Source organism: Bubalus kerabau, chromosome 1 (genome assembly GCF_029407905.1).
Source record: "Bubalus kerabau isolate K-KA32 ecotype Philippines breed swamp buffalo chromosome 1, PCC_UOA_SB_1v2, whole genome shotgun sequence".
NCBI classification, from domain to species: domain Eukaryota; kingdom Metazoa; phylum Chordata; class Mammalia; order Artiodactyla; family Bovidae; genus Bubalus; species Bubalus kerabau.
The window spans coordinates 173,755,173-173,772,063 of NC_073624.1; the positions used below are offsets into that span (position 1 = coordinate 173,755,173).

At 58.4% G+C, this 16,891-nt stretch overlaps 2 protein-coding genes across 6 annotated transcripts in view; one reads left to right on the plus strand and one right to left on the minus strand.

Moving 5' to 3' along the window:
* Positions 1-1,860, plus strand: GDF1 (growth differentiation factor 1). Its single transcript, XM_055540900.1, has 2 exons — positions 1-447; positions 1,051-1,860. The coding sequence occupies exons 1-2, from the start codon at positions 123-125 to the stop codon at positions 1,833-1,835; spliced, it is 1,110 nt and encodes a 369-aa protein (XP_055396875.1). The 5' UTR covers positions 1-122; the 3' UTR covers positions 1,836-1,860.
* A 353-nt stretch (positions 1,861-2,213) lies between these two features.
* Positions 2,214-16,891, minus strand: part of UPF1 (UPF1 RNA helicase and ATPase) — a 33,761-nt gene continuing 19,083 nt past the window's right edge. For 2 of the 5 annotated variants that reach the window (XM_055540870.1, XM_055540851.1), the window contains 18 exons: positions 16,677-16,761; positions 16,395-16,493; positions 15,837-15,945; positions 15,521-15,680; positions 15,299-15,417; positions 14,714-14,878; positions 14,506-14,620; positions 13,575-13,718; positions 12,989-13,202; positions 9,893-10,010; positions 9,340-9,496; positions 9,031-9,173; positions 7,460-7,634; positions 6,868-6,949; positions 5,439-5,600; positions 5,090-5,307; positions 4,633-4,755; positions 2,214-4,054 (listed from right to left, as the gene is read on the minus strand). In XM_055540870.1, the coding sequence (XP_055396845.1) occupies positions 4,636-4,755; positions 5,090-5,307; positions 5,439-5,600; positions 6,868-6,949; positions 7,460-7,634; positions 9,031-9,173; positions 9,340-9,496; positions 9,893-10,010; positions 12,989-13,202; positions 13,575-13,718; positions 14,506-14,620; positions 14,714-14,878; positions 15,299-15,417; positions 15,521-15,680; positions 15,837-15,945; positions 16,395-16,493; positions 16,677-16,761 (2,385 nt within the window). In that variant the 3' untranslated portion in view covers positions 2,214-4,054; positions 4,633-4,635. Of the gene's footprint in view, positions 4,055-4,611; positions 4,756-5,089; positions 5,308-5,438; positions 5,601-6,867; positions 6,950-7,459; positions 7,635-9,030; positions 9,174-9,339; positions 9,497-9,892; positions 10,011-12,988; positions 13,203-13,574; positions 13,719-14,505; positions 14,621-14,713; positions 14,879-15,298; positions 15,418-15,520; positions 15,681-15,836; positions 15,946-16,394; positions 16,494-16,643; positions 16,762-16,891 lie in introns of all 5 variants that reach the window. The other 3 variants (XM_055540860.1, XM_055540842.1, XM_055540843.1) reach the window with 2 other exon arrangements.

Consider the following 16,891-nt stretch of genomic DNA (forward strand, 5'->3'; position numbering starts at 1 on the left):
CACACCCCCCGGGACCCTGACCCAGCCCAGATCTCTCCAGGGACCCCGGTCCCGCCCCCAGCCCACAGGTCAGGGAGCCCGACAGGCCCTGAGCACTCGCCCGGCCGCTGCCTGTGAGGAAGATGCCACCTCTGTGCCGCCGTCCGGGCCGCCGAGTCCTTCTCCTCCTACTGGCCCTGCTATTGCCCTCATCACCCCCGGCCTGCGCTCCCGCGCCCCCGGGCCCCGCCGCCGCCCTGCTCCAGGCCCTCGGATTGCCCGACGTGCCCCGGGGCGCCCCCGAATCCCGTCCCGTACCCCCTGTCATGTGGCGCCTGTTCCGGCGCCGGGACCACCAGGAGGCCAGGGCGGACCCGCGGAGGATGCCCCCGGGGGCCACCTTGCGGCCGTGCCACGTGGAGGAGCTGGGGGTCGCGGGAAACATCGTGCGCCACGTCCTGGACCGCGGTGAGTGGGGTCTGCGCTGGCGGCGTGGGTCTGGGAGGCCGAAGAGCCCTGAGAATCCCCACCCGTCCCGTCCAGCCCGCAAGCAACCTGGGCTTCAGTACTCCATGAGGTCCTGGGCGTGGACACCTGTGGGGACAGGGGATGGGGGACAGCGAAGGGAGCGGTCCGAAAGCCAGGCTCTTCTACTCCGAGCCGGGCCCCCTGGCTTGCAGCTGAAGCCCTGCCCCCACTCCATCACAGCACCTCTGCCGCTTCACACCACTTGATGCCTTCCTGCTGATGCCACCCCGCCCCAGCATCGGTTCCCCTGGCCCCAGGCGGGCTTTCGTTCATCCCCCACTCGCCAATCTCCACCCCCCGCCCCCGCACGCGGCCCCCTGTCTGCCGAAGTCCCCAACCGCGGGTTGACGCAAACTGGGTAGGGCCTCTTCCTCTCAAGTGATGCCCTGCCCCCACCCCCTGGCGCTTCACAGCGCTTGACGGTGCGCCCCCACCTTCGGACGCTCACCTTTCTCTGCAGTCCCCAACCCAGGCCCCCCTCGTGGGCCAGCCAGCACCGCGAAGGGACCCAGCGCCAGCCAAGCCCTCTCCCTTTCTTCCCAGGAGCCGCCGCTCGCCCCCCGGAACCCGCCTCAGCTGCAGGGCAGTGCCCTGAGTGGACCGTCGTCTTCGACCTGTCGGCCGTGGAACCAGCCGAGCGCCCGAGCCAGGCCCGCCTGGAGCTGCGCTTCGAGGCTGCGGAGGCGACAGCGGGGACGACTGGCGGCTGGGAACTGAGCGTGGCGCCGGCGGGAGCGGGCCTCGGGCCGGTGGGGCTCCGCCAGGTGGTGCCCACCCTGGGACAGCCGGTGCGTGCTGAGCTGCTGGGCTCCATCTGGGCCCGCAACGCCTCGGCGCCCGGCAGCCTCCGCCTGACGCTGGCGCTGCGTCACCGGACCCCCGCGGCCTGCGCGCGCCTGGCCGAGGCCTCGCTGTTGCTGGTGACCCTCGACCAGCGCCTGTGCCACCCCTTGGCCCGGCCGCGGCGCGAGGCCGAGCTCCCAGTGGGTGGTGGCTCTGGGGGCTCGTGTCGCGCACGGCGGCTCTACGTGAGCTTCCGCGAGGTGGGCTGGCACCGCTGGGTCATCGCGCCTCGCGGCTTCCTGGCCAACTACTGCCAGGGCAAGTGCGCGCTGCCTGCGGTGCTGTCTGAACCCGGCGGGACTCCCGCGCTCAACCACGCGGTGCTGCGCACGCTCATGCACGCGGCCGCCCCCGGCGCCGCCGGCCTGCCCTGCTGCGTGCCCGCGCGGCTGTCGCCCATCTCCGTGCTCTTCTTCGATAACAGCGACAACGTGGTGCTGCGGCACTACGAAGACATGGTGGTGGACGAGTGCGGCTGTCGCTGAGGGGCGGGCGGGGCGGGCGGCGGGGTGGGGGCGGAGGTTAATAAACTCCGTGGTCCGCGCAGCTGGCCCCTCTGCTCTTGTTATGTGGCCCGGGGGGTGGGGGCTGGCAGCCACTGACCATCACCGTTGACCACGAAGGTAAAGGGTGGGGGTTCCCAACAATGATGCCATGGGAGAAACCGTCCCGGAGCCCAACATCTAACGTGCCCGAAACCTAGGAACCGCCGGACCCAGGCCCAGGCCCCCCTTTTCAAGCCCTGTCTCAGCTTTGTCATCAAGGTGGCTCTGAACCCCACATCCCCAACCAGCCAGACCCCCAGGGCAAGTGCTCTGCCACACACCCCTGCAGTTATCCAGTCCCAGTGTGAAAGCAAGAGATGTTTATTAAGATTTTATTGGTGACAAAAGAGCTTAAAACAAATTGACCAAAAACCAAAAGTTACATTGCCTTGGTACAGATGTTTTTCTAATTTGGGGAACTTATAGTAACTGCTGCTAAGAAGGTGGAGAAAAAAAGCAAACAGCACAAAGCAGAGGCAAAGCATTCCAAGGAACAGAACAGGGTGGGTGTGTCACCCGCGGGGACAGCGCACAAGGGGTCACAGCAGAAACCTATCCTAACTATGCAGCTACCAAAAGAAGTGGGGACCGAAGGCCCTGCAGCGAAGGTGATAAATAAGAGGCCTGCCAGAGAAGGCGGCCTGTGCCCCCTCCTGTGTGCCAGAGGAAGGGGGCCTGCGTCCCCTCTCCCCCGTGTGCCAGCTGGAGGTTGTGGGATAAGGCACACTGGGAGGGGGATGGTGGGGTCAGGGGCACCAGGGCCTGGACAGGCAGGGTTAGGGCTAGATGGTCCCCAACCAGGGCCGGCCAGGGAGGCTAATACCCCACCGTGTGTGAAGAGCTGGGCGTGGGGGGCCTCTGCCAGCAACAGTAACTTCAAGTTGCAGTTCAGACCCAGGCAGAGGCCGTGTGTAACGCCTGTGACAAACTCTTTCAAGCCCTTTAGCACAAAACCAGCTTACTTTGGAAACTTACTCCTTTCTCCCCCCACAAATGACCCCAGCTCATGGAAGCTGTGCCCACGTGTAGAGCAGCTCCAAACTAGTGGGGCAGGTGGGGAACAAGGTGGGGGTGGGGGCGTTCAGTGACTCCAACTGGCCTCAGGGTGGTGGGGGCCTCCCTGGGGTCGGGGATGGGTCCTCCTGACTGCCGCCTTTCACCAAATCCTCAGGAAGGACCCTGGGGAAGAAGCAACTGGCCGGGGAACAGCCACCTTCCGGCCTTCCAGCCTCACGGCCAGTCCCGCCCGAAGCCCCTCCTGTGGGGCCAAGTCCACGGCGCACGGGAGCGCTCTGCTTTGTGGGAGTCCAGCAGGGCCCTCGGAGCTGCCTGCCCAGCCCAGGACTGTGCTCCCTCACTGCCCTGATGTGCTGGGAGAAGCTGCTGGAAGCTAAAAACTGAAAACAATCCTCGTCCCATTGCAGGTGTTGATTCTAATCTTGAGTCGTGTTGGCATGTTTAAACTTCGTTTCTGGAAGCTTCTCGCATCTCCCAGGCCCACCATTAAGATTTGAGAGACAAACTCAGGAAAGTATATTTTTCAGTACTCCTTAGAAAGAATTTTTAAAAAACAAACAGAAAAACACAAACCACCATATTTTCTTGAAAACCCTCCTAGAACGCAGGCAGCATGAGTGCGGCGGTATCAGAGCCGGTGTGGACAGAACCCACACTCTGTGGGGCTCTCCCGGCACGGCCACCACTGCAAGCAGCCTGCTCAGCACAGAAACGTGAAGTTTTTTCCTGCTAAAACGTAGTCCCCTTTCAATAAAAGAGAAAAAGAAAGAAAAGAACAGAGGAAAGGGCTACTCTGAGATGAGGGTCTTCCTCCCTCCGCCCTGGTCGCAGACCCAGGTGTGGATGCGGCGGGCGAGCTGGGCTCCTCGCGAGCGGGGCTGGCGGGGCTCGCTGGCGGCGGTCCTCTGTGGCCGCCCCACCTCCCGCTCTCCCTTCGTCTCCTTGCCGCCACGTGCCAGCAGTGGGCGCTCGCTCTGCCTCGGGCTCCTCTCTCCCTCGGGTGCTCCTCTCCCTCTCCTGTTGCTCACAGTGGTGCTTCAGTTTTAGCAGTGGAAAACAGGTATCCATTTATTTTTATTTTTTATTACCCAGAATAAGATGCTGATGGACTAAGCCACATAGCTTAGCTCTTCCGCTGCCACCTGTCAGGGAGAGAGGGAGGGCAAGAGGCTTTAGAACAGGTGGGAGCCAGGGCAGCTCGTGGACCTGGCCTGGAACGCTCCCCCATTCCAGTGGCCAGCTGGGGGCCCCAACCACTGACTTCCCACCCAGAGACAAGGTGGCTGAGAGTCACAGCTGCTGGGCCTGTGCAATCAACAGCCCTGCCCCTGCTCCCAGCATCGCCAGCTCCCACAGCCCCTGGTCATGGGCGGGTGGGGCAGGCCCAAGGCCTTCTAACTCCACTCTGGCCTTGTTATGGGCAGACAACCATGACACAGGGCCCCCGAGGGACTGAGACGCACACCCAGAGGTGCCGCAGGCACCTGGGGGCTGGGCCCTCTCCACCCTCATGACCGGCCTCGTCAGGGTGAGGGGACCCTCTGCCTCCTGGCTGCCCACCAGAAGCAGTGCTAAGACCCTCTGGAGAGTGGTAGAGGAGCGCGCCTGAGGCTCACTTCCCCCACAGCTGAGCAGAGGCACCGGGACCCCGAGTGGCAGGGACAGGGTGGGCGGCCCCTGGAGGACTCGAGAGCCACACCTCCTCCAGAGGCCAGCTTGCCTTCTAGTACTGGGACAGCCCCGTCACTCCACCGTGCTGGTACGCCCGCTCGCCCTGGTATGTGGAGTCTTGCGACAGCGCCACGTCGATCTGTGACTTAAACTCATCTCCAAGGTAGCTGTCCTGCGAGACAAGGTTGGAGAGATGAGCACTGAATCAAGGAGGCGCACTCATCCTCCCGGCCGTGAGAACCTGCCATGTCCAACCCGTTGCTAGCCCCAAGAAATCATCTGGAAACTTACCTCGAAGCCCACGTGGCAGGAAACCCACACCAGTTACCTCGCCACTGGATATGTGCTACCCAGGACAGCACTGCGTGTGGGGTGTTCTCGACCCACAGTGCCTGCGCTGAGGTCGTTAGGGGCGAGTCACCGGGCCTGGGTGTGCCAAGAGGGCTCCCTGGGCTGCTCTGACCCCACCGTGGGCGTGCTGCTTCACGCTAGGGGCCAGGGCTCACCTGGGACAGCTCAGGCTGGGAGAGGCCGGGCTGGCTCATCTGGGAGGGCTGGCTCATGGAGATGTAGCCTTGGGTCAGGGCGCCCTGGGAGAAGGGCTGGGACGCCACATCCTGGCTGGCCTGGCTGTTGGGGAGATTCGTCTGACTGGGCCCAGGAAGTCCAAAGCGGTTCTTCTGGCGCCCCCCACGACCAGTCTTGCCTTTCGGGGTGCCTCGGCCTGAAAGACAGCAGTCCAGGGTTCCCTGAAAGAGGTTCTGAGCCTCACAGACAAGCATGCCTGCTCGACCCTAGGGTGTGACCCCAGCCCAGGCGAAACCGGCTTTCCACGGGACCCCGCTCAGCGCTCACCTGCGGCTGGCCCATTAGCTTGTCCAAAATACCCCGGTGGCGGCATGGGCGGCATGACCAGGTTGAAGGGAATGGGGATGTTCATGGCAGCCACATGGCTGGGGCCGGCGCTGATCATGCCGATCTGGTCGTGGGTCTGGAAGTACATGTTCGAGGGTCGGCCTGTAAGACACAAGGTGAACGGCAGGCGTCACACTGCATCCAAACGAGCCCACGGCCCGCTGCTCTGCCCACAGCGGGAGCGTCTGTCTTGTCCTCTCACTGCTGTCTGTCCCAGCGCTGCCTGGTGTGCTCCGACAGCAAAGTCACCTGATGCAGAATCGTACAACACATCCTCCCCACCCGACAGCCTCCTGGGGCTGGTGTCTGGGAGTGAACATTTTCTCCTGGGGGAATCTGGGAACCACTGGCCTACGGAGATGTGAAAAACGGAAACCACGCTGCATTTCTGATTTCTTTCAATAGCCCTTTTTACTGCAAATGTTATATCACAAGCTACCACCGCCACCCCTAAGAAAAAGCTTAAGCCTGATACACCAGTGGATCTCACTGAAGACAAAAGCCCCCAGGGCAACCTTCGGTCAAGGCAGATCCACGGGGCCTCAGGGATGAAGGATGGACCCAGGACACCCTCAGCTACACAGGGACTCATCAGATATGGTGACAAGATCTGTTGTTATTTAACAACACAACCCCCAGTCTGAGCCTAACGACCGGAAGAACACTGCGGCAGGGAAAGGGTCTCTAACAATTTCCTGTGGAAGAGGAGCAGCTGGGGTCCACCTGCCCTGGAGGTGAATGGCAAGCACGCAGGAGGCCAAAGGCAGCTGCGAGACTTGGGCAGGTGGCAGAGCACATGGGCGAGGCGCTGGCCCTCCAAGACAGCTGGCTCAGGGAAGGGTCCCGGGAGGCAGGGACCTGTGGGATGAAGGGGAACCTGCGACAGACCGCCTCAGGCCGGAGGAGGGGTTCCAGGCAGCAGGGCCAGGCTCGGCCTTAGTGCACAGTACACAGAAGCCTCACCCAGCTAGAGAGGCAGGGTGCCCAACCCTGAGGTCTGACAGATGGAGCTGAAGTTCAGGGAAAGCAGCAAAACCTGAGAGAGGCTGCAGGTGTGCCCCTCCCACAGAGAAGGAGAGCGAAGGGCAGGCAGGGTGGGGTGAGGGCGTACAAGCAAACTGACGGAGCTGCAGGACTTGCTGAGGCGCCACTGCACACCAGAGCTGCATTATTTAAAACATCAGTCTTTTGAGAAATTGCCCAAGACCAATTATTTGATTTCAAACAAGCGAAGCTGAGAAAACTCTCACTGCCAGGCAGGTTTCTGCGGACAGAGGCGTGAGAGGTCACGCAGGAGTGACAGGGCTGGAAGGTGTGGGCGTGGGAAGAGTCAACGAGTGCAGGGCCAGGCGGTCCCCCGCAGACTCACCCTGGCTGCTCCGGTCATAGACCGACCCCGGGATGATGGCCTCCCGGGCATCATACATGGCTGTCGTCATGAAGCGGGCTCCCTGCAAAGGGTTTAGGTCAGTGAGGAATTTGTCATGCTGACACAAGGAAGAACTTTCCAAACATCTGGTGGCCTGGGAGGTGGCCAAGCTGCACACACAGAGGCTTGCCACTCGTGTGCTCCGGGCTTTGCCCACCTTTCCTCGCCTGACCCTGCCTTTGATGCCCAACAGCTCGGGCAGCACCCACTCCTTAAGCCCCAGAGCACCATGGGTTACCAAGCTTCCAGCTGCTTGGGTCTGACGGCGAGCTGCTGGGCGCCACCTGTGACACAGTGTCCCACAAGGGCCGAGAAGAGAAAGCCTCGGACAGCCGAGGCGCCTGGCGTGGGAGCTCTGCGGGGACAGGCTAGCATGCACCGCTCGTCTTCACACACTGACACTCTCAGCCCACCCCCAGCTCGTACTCGTCACAAGTCCCACCTGCCATCACGCACTGCCACAGGCCCAGAACACTGGCCTGGGGAGGAGGGGGTTCCCAGCAGTCTCTCCCTGCCCGTGGCGGGCGCTCACCGGGTTGATGGTGTTGACCAGCTTCCTGGGCTTGCTGAACTGCATGAGGCTCTCCCGCAGGTTGTTCAGGGGTCCCTCCACCAGCACCTTCTGCTCCTTGTAGTAGTTCAGCAGGTGGTTCCATAACGGCTGCTTGGACAGGGCCTTCGGGTTGCCCACGATAATGACCCCATATCTGCAAGAGGTAGAAACCCAGAGTTTAGTCAAAGCTATGGCTTTCCAGTAGTCATGAATGGATGTGAGAGCTGGACCATAAAGAAGGCTAAGCGCTGAAGATTTGATGCTTTTGAACTGTGGTGTTGGAGAAAACTCTTGAAAGTCCCTTGGACTACAAGGAGATCAAAACAGTCAATCCTAAAGGAAATCAACCCTGAATATTCATTGGAAGGACTGATGCTGAAGCTCCAATACTTTGGCCACCTGATGCAAAGAACTGACTCATTTGAAAAGGCCCTGATGCTGGGAAAGACTGAAGGCAGAAGGAGAAGGGATGACAGAGGATGAGACGGTTGGATGGCATCACTGACTCCATGGACATGAGTTTAAGCAAGCTCTGGGAGTTGGTGATGGACAGGGAAGCCTGGCGTGCTGCAGTCCATGGAGTCGCAAAGAGTCAGACACGACTGAGAGACTGAACTGAAAGTGCAAGGTACCCAGGCAGCTCCCCTGGCACCCTGCCCACCACGCCCCTGTCTTCTCAGCACACAGGAGCATTGAGAGCCACCCTCAACCTCCCTGCCTAGATGCCCGGCCTGCCTATGCAGCACCCTCTGGGAATGCTGGGGATGGTTGGGTAACTGCGAACTGAGGTGACTTTCACTGGAGCCCATCCTGTAAGCTGCCAACCCTGCACTTGGGTTTATTTGAGGGCAGGTTTCTGTTGAGCCCAGATGTCAAAACATCTCTGTGGGAAGATGAACTCAGAGACGAGTCTCCTCATTTGCAGACCTGAGTCAGCCTCCTGGACAACCAAGTCACACGTGGCAGAGGCAGAGTCCACAGCCGCCTCAGGCATTCTGATGGGCTGGGCACGTCACTTGGTGCCCAAGCCAAGCTTCTGGGGGTAAGCTTACATTCATCAGCTGTTTCAGGGCTCTCCCGCCTATGCTGGCTACCAAGTGAAAACCAAGGTGCCCTCAGTGGGGAGGGAGCCAACATGTGAACCTGAGTCCCGCTTGCAGCTGGCACAAGGGTGGCTGTTGCTGGTTTCATGTGGGGGTGACATGGGGTCCACTTGATTCTCTGGGTCCCTCACTACTTCAAAAGTTATATTCCAGAGCTAAACAAGGCAACTGGACAGAAAGCCACCAGGACACAGAAACAAAGACAACTCACGGGCGAGAGGTTCTCTCTAGACTGCTGCTGGGAGCCCTCTGCCCCGGCACTGCCGAGGCCCCTCTACCGTGCCCCGTGCCACAGCCCAAGGCGCGGCTGGGGTGCGAGAACTGACAGAAGGAGAAGCAGGCAGGGAGCAGCTCTCAGGCCAACCCCTCCCAGCACCTCAGAAAGCCTCCTATGCAAGAAGGGCTGCCCCTTGTGTACAAGGCCCAGCGAGACTCAGCTCTCTGTACCGTGCTCTGGTCAAGGCCACGTTGAGTCGCCTGGGGTCATTCAAAAATCCAATGCCTTGGTGCTCATTGGCCCGCACACAGGAGAGGATGATAAAGTCCTTCTCACGCCCCTGGAACGCATCCACGCTGGCAATCTCCACCTCCTACAGGGGCAATAATCACGGTCAGCCAACAGGCTTCCTTCAAGGAGCCCTCAGCCCGCACAAAGTGTATCAAAATGCACCACTGAATCCCACAGATGAGCCTGGGACCTGAAGCTGGCAGAGCCCCCCGCTGCCAGGCAGTGGAAGGGCAGCACCCGGGGCGTACCTGGTAGAGCTTGGTGTGCAGGGAGCCGCTGAACTGCATGTACTGCACCAGGTAGGAGCGCTGGCCCTCGTAGGGCGTGATGATGCCGATCTGGTCCGGCTTGGCGCCCGCCTTCAACAACTTCGTGGTGATCTTCTCCACGTTTGCAGCCTCCGTCCTAAGAAAGTCAGGCTTTCACTTCCCAGGCTCCATCTCTGGGCTCCTGAGACCCCCCCAAGGCTAGAGGCTGTGGAAGGCTCAGGGGCAGCCTCGCCTCCAGTGCAACCCTGTGGAGGCCCTGCTTGGCACACCATGGCCGGGCAGCCCAGCTTTTACCAACGGAGTCAGGAGGGACAGAAAAGGCTCACACGGGGGCTCCTAAAGGATCTGCTCAACAGGAAACATACACTGAAAAGATGAGGTTGGACCTATGCTGCTGGTTTAAGTGTGTGGACAGAATGAGCACAAGGAAAACAAGGACAAGTTTCACCACAGTAAACAAGACCACAGGTGCGCAGCCACTGGAAAAGCTGTCACTGAGGCCAGAAGGCACCACAGACAAGTCTCTGCTTACCTGTTCAGGTAGGAGGTGCCTGAGCTGGCAATCTCCTCTTGGCCCTGGGTCACATAGAAGAACATTGGTTTATCCGGTTGGGGCCACTGAAAGTCAAACCCCTTCTTTACACGATCCGCTGGCATCATGGAAGAGAAAAAAGAAAACATCCTGTTAGAGAAGAAAAGTGCAGCGGGTCTGGGTGAGCTGAGGTGGAGAGAGGAGTGGAGGCCATTCCATCCTGGGCGCAGGCACACGGCAGAGCAGGAAACGGCATGCTCCAGCAATTGACCCAGGTCTGTGGGTCCCAGGGGAGGCCATTGGCGGGGGTCCTCTGACTGAAACTCCCAGCAACACTTAGCACTATACCTGGTACAAAGCTGGCTTACTCGCGGAACAGATCTCCCTGTTAGTGTTTTCTGTGGCCTATGTCTGCCCCGGGGTAAAGAAAATATTCTATCTCCTTCTAGAAGGTTTATGATGTACTTTAAGGGACTCATATGTACTCACACCTGGCTTTTAACAATGACATTGCTGATCCCCCACGTCTTGTCCCAAACCAAGGCGTGTGGACAGGTGGGTCTGCCTCTGGATTCTATCTCAGGCCCTGTGTGCAGCGTCTCTGGGACTGCAGCTGGACAGTAACTCGTGACATCCCCGAGTATGAGCTGCCACCGTCCTCAAGCTCTTTTATGTTCATCTTAGGTGCTCAGTCCTCTGCAAGTCCTTACGATGCTGAAAATCAGTCTGTCCAATCAGACAGTCCATCCATTCTTTTGGGAATTTCTGACTGGAGTTACACCTAATCAAATTAATGTAAACAAAAACTGGAATTTTTGCACCAAAACAGACTACCATAGATGAAGGAAAAGCCTGAGCTGTGAGGACACATGGTATGATCCCTTTTATGTCAAGCTGAAAATGAGGCAAAGACTCAATGTTTCAAGTGAGGGCAGTGGCTAGAGCAAGCTCGGGGCTGGCAAACGTTTAACCACCTGCGAGGGACAGGGCAAGGGCTAGCAAACAGTGCCGGCTAATTCCCATGCTGTAGACACGCCCCCACCACTGACGTCGGCCACCCCGGGGCGGGGCGCCCGCACCATCCCAGACAGGGCTCGCTGCTGGGCTGCAGGGTGCTGGTGAGGCGGGGCTTCCAGGTGCACGTTCTGGTAACAGACACGGTCTCCTCGTGAAAGCTCACTAAGCCTGGGCACTTCTTTACACTTCCTCAGAGTTTTTAAAAAACTTACTTCGGGGGTGCCATGTCCCAAACAGTGACGGTTCAGCAGTGAACCACCGCCAGCAACCTGTGGAGCCGATGCCATGAAGGTGGAGCAAGGCCAGCGGGAGTGTGTACCAGTGCTGAGTGGTGGCTTTCCCGACAAGCGTCAACTGCGTCACCAACAAGCTCCTCATGACCTGGCCTTTTCTAGTCCTACCACCCGCCAGACCAGCAGCTCCAAGGGTCAAGACTGTATCGCACAGCAGCTGTGTGGCCGTGGACAGGCACTCACACTTTCCGCCTCAGTCTCCTCATCTATAAAGTGGGCTAAACAAAGCCGATGTGATGGGCTGCTGGCATTAACAAGACTCTAAATCAGCAGTTCTCAAACGAATGCTGCTCTCAGCGTCTCTTTAAACTCTGAAAGTGGAGCAGTCCAAACAGCTATTATTTCTGTGCATTACATCTACTGATATTTATTGTATTTTAAAACCCCAAAATTTTAAATAATTTAAAGAATTCATTGAAAGATAAACATATTAACTTAAAAATATTTTTATGAAAAATAATATTTCACTAAAATATATATTTAGTGAATTTTATCAACACACTTCACTGTCCAGCTTACTCAACTGCTCCCAGTCTCCTGTGAGCCCTCACAGCATGTGAGGCTAGACAGGCCTCACAGATGCAAGTGGTTGGAAAAGGGAAGCATGTTTGTTTTCAAGTATTTATTTCGCTGTGCTAGTTCTTAGTTGCAGCACCTGAGATCTTTAGTTGTGGCACATGAACCCTTACTTGCAACGTGTGGAATCTTAGTTCCCTGACCAGGGATTGAACCCAGGCCTCCTGCACCAGGAGCACACAGTCTTAGCCACTGGACCACCAGGGAAGTCCCAGGAAGCATCTTTTAAGACCTTTCCCACTACTGTGGCATTATCTCAATTCTATCTGAAAACTGGATGAGAGGCTGCCCTGTAGCTCAGGGACGATGGCCTTTCTGCTCTGCCCTGACTTGCATGGCCTCTGACCCCCAGTGACGTGGAAGCACCCTTGCTGCCTGTTGGAATGGGAAGTGCTGCTCACCCTGTCAGGCAGGGCTTCCAAAGGCTGACACCCCTGACACATCACCACCATGATCTCATCAGAAAATTTACTCGGCACCTGGAAGACATGGTAAGCTCATACTAGGGGACATGTGTTTTCCAAAACTCTCATTTTGGAGTGAAGTCTCATATTTTATCACTGGTGATGAATACTGTGAAATGTTTTCCTTGAAGCCACAGGCCAGCTTTGATCCCTCTGAAGAAAATGCCTACGAACTGTCCAGTCTGTGTAACTAGTGTGTGGGTCCTTCCTTCAAGCACCTCACACACCTGCCAAGCGTCTCGGGAGACCATCCTCTCCCACCTCACACCGAATCCCAAGGACGTGCCTCAGGGACCAGTAAACGGAGTACTCTTCACTTTGAACTCGGGACAGGGCCTGCCACAGGTGTGTGGTGGTGCCAATGCACAGCAGCCTGTTGGCACCGCAGGTGTGAGCACAGCCCGAAGGCGCCCGACACCCCAGGGCCACCGCGGAAGTCTGCTCTCGGGCGTGCACAGGCCTCGAGAACCGCCAACAGAGGAAGCAGTGGGGCAGGCAGTCGTCTCACCGCCTCTTCTGTGTGTGATGCACCACTGCGGGAATCCTCAAGGCTGACTCTGCGAATCTTACCAAGATGCGGGCTCCCCCTCGCCCATGCCCAAGAACGTCCTGCACTCTAGAGCACACGTTTTGCCCACTGCACCTCTCTGAGGGGCCCCTACACACACAGTCACCACCTCAGGCCACTTGAGAAGGAAGCGAAACCAGGCACTGTCCCCAGACTCCCAGCACTGGGCCGAGCTTACCTGCGGTAACGCCATTCTGGAGAGAGCCCTCGTAGAAGATGTTGGACGGGAAGGCGCTGAGCGCAGGGTGCATCCGGTACTGGACCTGGAGGCGGATGGGGCGGATGCCCAGCACCACCAGGCGCTCAAAGAGCGACTGCGACAGCCCAGCCTTGGCCGCCTTCTTGCACATCACCACAGGGCCCAGCTGGCAGTGGTCACCCACGAGGATCAGCTGTGATAAGAGGCCCGCATCACAGTTCAAATGTGGACAGCCTCCATGTCCACTCAGGGACTAAGAGGACTGGGGGGTCCATACAACCACCCGCCTACACTAATCCAAGTGGCAAGACACTGACCTGGAGGGGGAAACTGCCCACCACACACGGGACATGCTCTTAACCTTCATGAAGGCACTCTGTGCCGTGCCCACCCGTGGAAGACCCCCTCAAGGCCTGCTGTGCACCCCTCTGTGCTCTGCCAGGGCAGGAAACAGAGCCTAGGACACTAAAGCAAACCTCCAGCACTAAGCATCACACAGAACTAGAACAAAAGAGAATGCACCCAAAACGTCAAGTAAGACTGTGATGGACGTGCTCTGGCCCACCTGCTTGGCTCCAAGGACCACGGGGACCATGCACTCTGGCTCGGTGGCCTGCGTGCTTTCGTCGATTAAAATGGAGCGGAATTGCATCTTGGCGAGCCTCGGGTCTCCTGCGCCCACACACGTGCAGCAGATGACATCTGCGTTCTGGGGAAGAGAGCCAGGCCTCAGGGCACCTGCAGGTCAAGGTTCCCAGACCCCAAAGGGCAGGCAGGACGGGACGCAGACGCCACTCTGGTCCACACCCTTCCTGACAGCTTCTACGGTCCAGGCTGTGGTGATCCTAAGTGCTTGCGAGTCATGCCTCAAAAAGGGCGTGGTGCCTCACGACAGCCTCTGAGGGGCAGTGCCGAGCCAGGGAAACCATGGTTTCAGTTGGTTAAGTCACCTAGAGTAGGAGACAGTGCTCTGGACCTGCCTGGGGCTCCAGGCACAGACCAAGAGTCCAGCCACAGGGAGGCTGGCAGGGAGTGGACTCTACCGCACAAAATTGTCATTTCAGACAATAAGATGTCTCTGTGTGACCTCAGAGGAAGCACACGGAGGATGGTATCAGAGTTCTCTCCTCAAATGGAATAGAACCCACTACAGGCGCTACACATGGACTTAATGCATCTAAACAGGTCCTCTGGCCCAGAGAACACGTAAAACTCCAAGTGTTGCTTAGCCGTGTCCCACTCTTTCCAACCCCATGGACCGTGGCCCGCCAGGCTCCTCTGTCCACAGCATTTCTCAGCCGAGAATACTGGAGTGGGTTGCCATTCTCTTCTCCAGGGGAATCTTCCCAACCCAGGGAGCAAACCCGGGTGTCCTACACTGCCAACAGATTCTTTACCGTCTGAGCCACCAGGGAAGCCCAAAGTGAACAAGTGAGGAAGACAAAGCCCAAAGGCCCAGACCCGTTCCCGGGCAGCAGGGCAGGTGAGGAGCTCACCATGAGCAGCTCCCTCTCGGCAGTGCGCTTCAGGGCTCTATAACGCTTCTCGTCCGCCGACGACAGCTCCCCGGTCTCATCCTTCAGCTGCTGCAGCTTTTGGAGCTCTGGCATGCTGCAAACACGGCGTGTGAGCAGGAGGTGGGTGCCGCCAGGGCCTGCCCCGGGGAGACGTGCCTCGCTTTAAGGCCAGGGACCCGACACCCACCTGTCCATGTTCCTGATCTGGTTGTGCAGGGCCAAGAAAGACACCGGGGAGTCTATGGCCTCGCGGCTCTTGGCGCAGAGCCGCACGACTTTCAGCCCGGTCTGGTGGATCTTCTCAGTCAGCTGATCCACGGCTATGTTGCTTGGAGCACAGACCAGCACAGGCCTTCAATAAAATGTGAGCGCAATGTCAGTGCTCGCCCAGAGAAGAGCCCAGAGCAAGACCACTGTTTGGATCACAGGTGGCAGGGGAGCCGACTCAAGCTCTAAGACTAAAGCCAGGAGTGACAGGGTGCTAAAGGAGCAACAAGGTGGGTGGTCTGGAACTTCCTGATCTTCACACTGTGCATGCCACTCCCCACTAACTCCTGATTCCGGCGTCATCACCTCCTGACCACACTGTTGAGCCTTTCCAAGCTCTGAGGTGCACACAGGCACAACACAACCGAGGATGAACCTACCCTGTGCAAGCTCACTTGTTACAAGCAGCCACAGAGGCCAGACCTACTACCAATGGCGTAGGAAGCAGCGTGCCAGGTACCCTGGGCCCCTCCGTTTCCCCACCCTGGGCTGCACAGAGCCCTACCCGTTGCCTTGCCGAGCCAGGTGGTAGACGATGGTGGCTGAGGTCACGGTCTTTCCTGTGCCCGGTGGGCCCTGGATCAGACTCAGTGGTCTCTGCAGCACAGTCTTCACGGCATAAACCTTCGGATACAAGCGCTCGTTAGGGGTGCAGACAAGGCGGAGGGCCGCTCAGCACGCAGGCCCTGGGGCCTGGGACCCTCCTGCCCCCGGGACAGGTGAGAACCTGAGAGTGGTTGAGGTCGGGGAGCCCCTGTGCCGTGAAGCGCTTGGGCAGCTGGCACTTGATGATCACATCCTCCACCTCGTGGCCGAGCAGTTTGTGGTAGATGTAGCCCGACACGGAGGTCTCGTCCACGGCAAAGGTTTTCAGTGCGCTCTGCATTCTGAAGGGGAAGCTGCAGGTCAGTGGCGGGCACACGGAGCTGCCAGGCAGCCTGGCTCCCCACAACACAGAGCAGTGGGGAGACTGCAGCCACACCGAGGGCCGGGGCCTGCCAAGCAGATGCAGGCAAGCGGCGGGCAGAAGGGGGTGGGCATACCTGTCGAATGAGGTTGACTTCCACACGAAATCCACCTGGAAGTTATGAGTCACCTCCACAGGGGCGCCCACGCTGCTCCGAAGCTCAATAGCAATCTCATCGCCATAATCTACACCGCCGAGTTAAGTCTCATCCTGTCAAAGCTTTCGCTCACTGAGGAGACAGCCCCTCCGCACCAGACACAGGAAGCACAGCGAGGGGCCCGTGTTCTCCATGGCAGGTTCCGGCCACTGCAGCCAGGGGCGTCTTCCCCACGAGCCTAGGGTGGCACCCAGCAAGGAACAGCCAAACCCAGGGCCCAGGTTCCACAGAGCCCTCGGGCACACGGTTCGGAGTACCCTGGTTTCTGCCTAAGCAGCTCTGTATCAGCTAGGACAACTAGAGCCTGATGGCTTGAAACAAACCAGAGTTAAAGGGGCTGCACACAGCCTTCCCTGCATTTGAGGCCTCAAGACCGCTCTCCATGGTGGCCCACACAGGTCTCTTGTACTTGGGACAAGCCCGTCGGAGCCTGGGGCAGAGGCTGCCTGTGCCGGCCCTTCTTTACACAAAGGATACTGTCAGGGACCTTGATGACGTGGCCGATCCCTTTCCAGAGGGGCGCCAGGTCCCCTTTGTACCGCAGGCATATCTCATCCCCTTGCATGAGCCGCATGTCTTACAGAGGGAAGACAACAGGAAAACCGGCGTTTTCACACGCATCACAGACACCACCACCAACAGTTCAAATTCAGGGACACTTTACAAGGGTGAAGCTAGGAATTTTATGCTACTTAGAGTCACAAATATTTTAAAACTTAAAATCACCTCTTAACCAAATTATGACTAAATCCTCATTACCAGAGTCAGTCTTGGGCAAAGTGAAGTAGGCGATTCTCTTCTTGTTAAGGCCCAGGTCCCACCTGACCGTGATGTTATCTTGAGTCTGAGCACATAAAAAATAAGAGCCCTGTTAGCCTGCAACACAGACACGGGTCTGGGCTCCTCGTGTCTGTTTTCCATAGGTAGGTGCCTCTAGGCAAGCAGCACCAGACAGCCTGAAACACCAACCAGGG

Bases quoted from the DNA above. Each gene is read 5' to 3' on its own strand.
- GDF1 (XM_055540900.1), top strand. From the start codon at position 123: ATGCCACCTCTGTGCCGCCGTCCGGGCCGCCGAGTCCTTCTCCTCCTA. The intron at 448-1,050 runs GTGAGTGGGGTC...CTTTCTTCCCAG, and splicing joins GCGCCACGTCCTGGACCGCG to GAGCCGCCGCTCGCCCCCCG.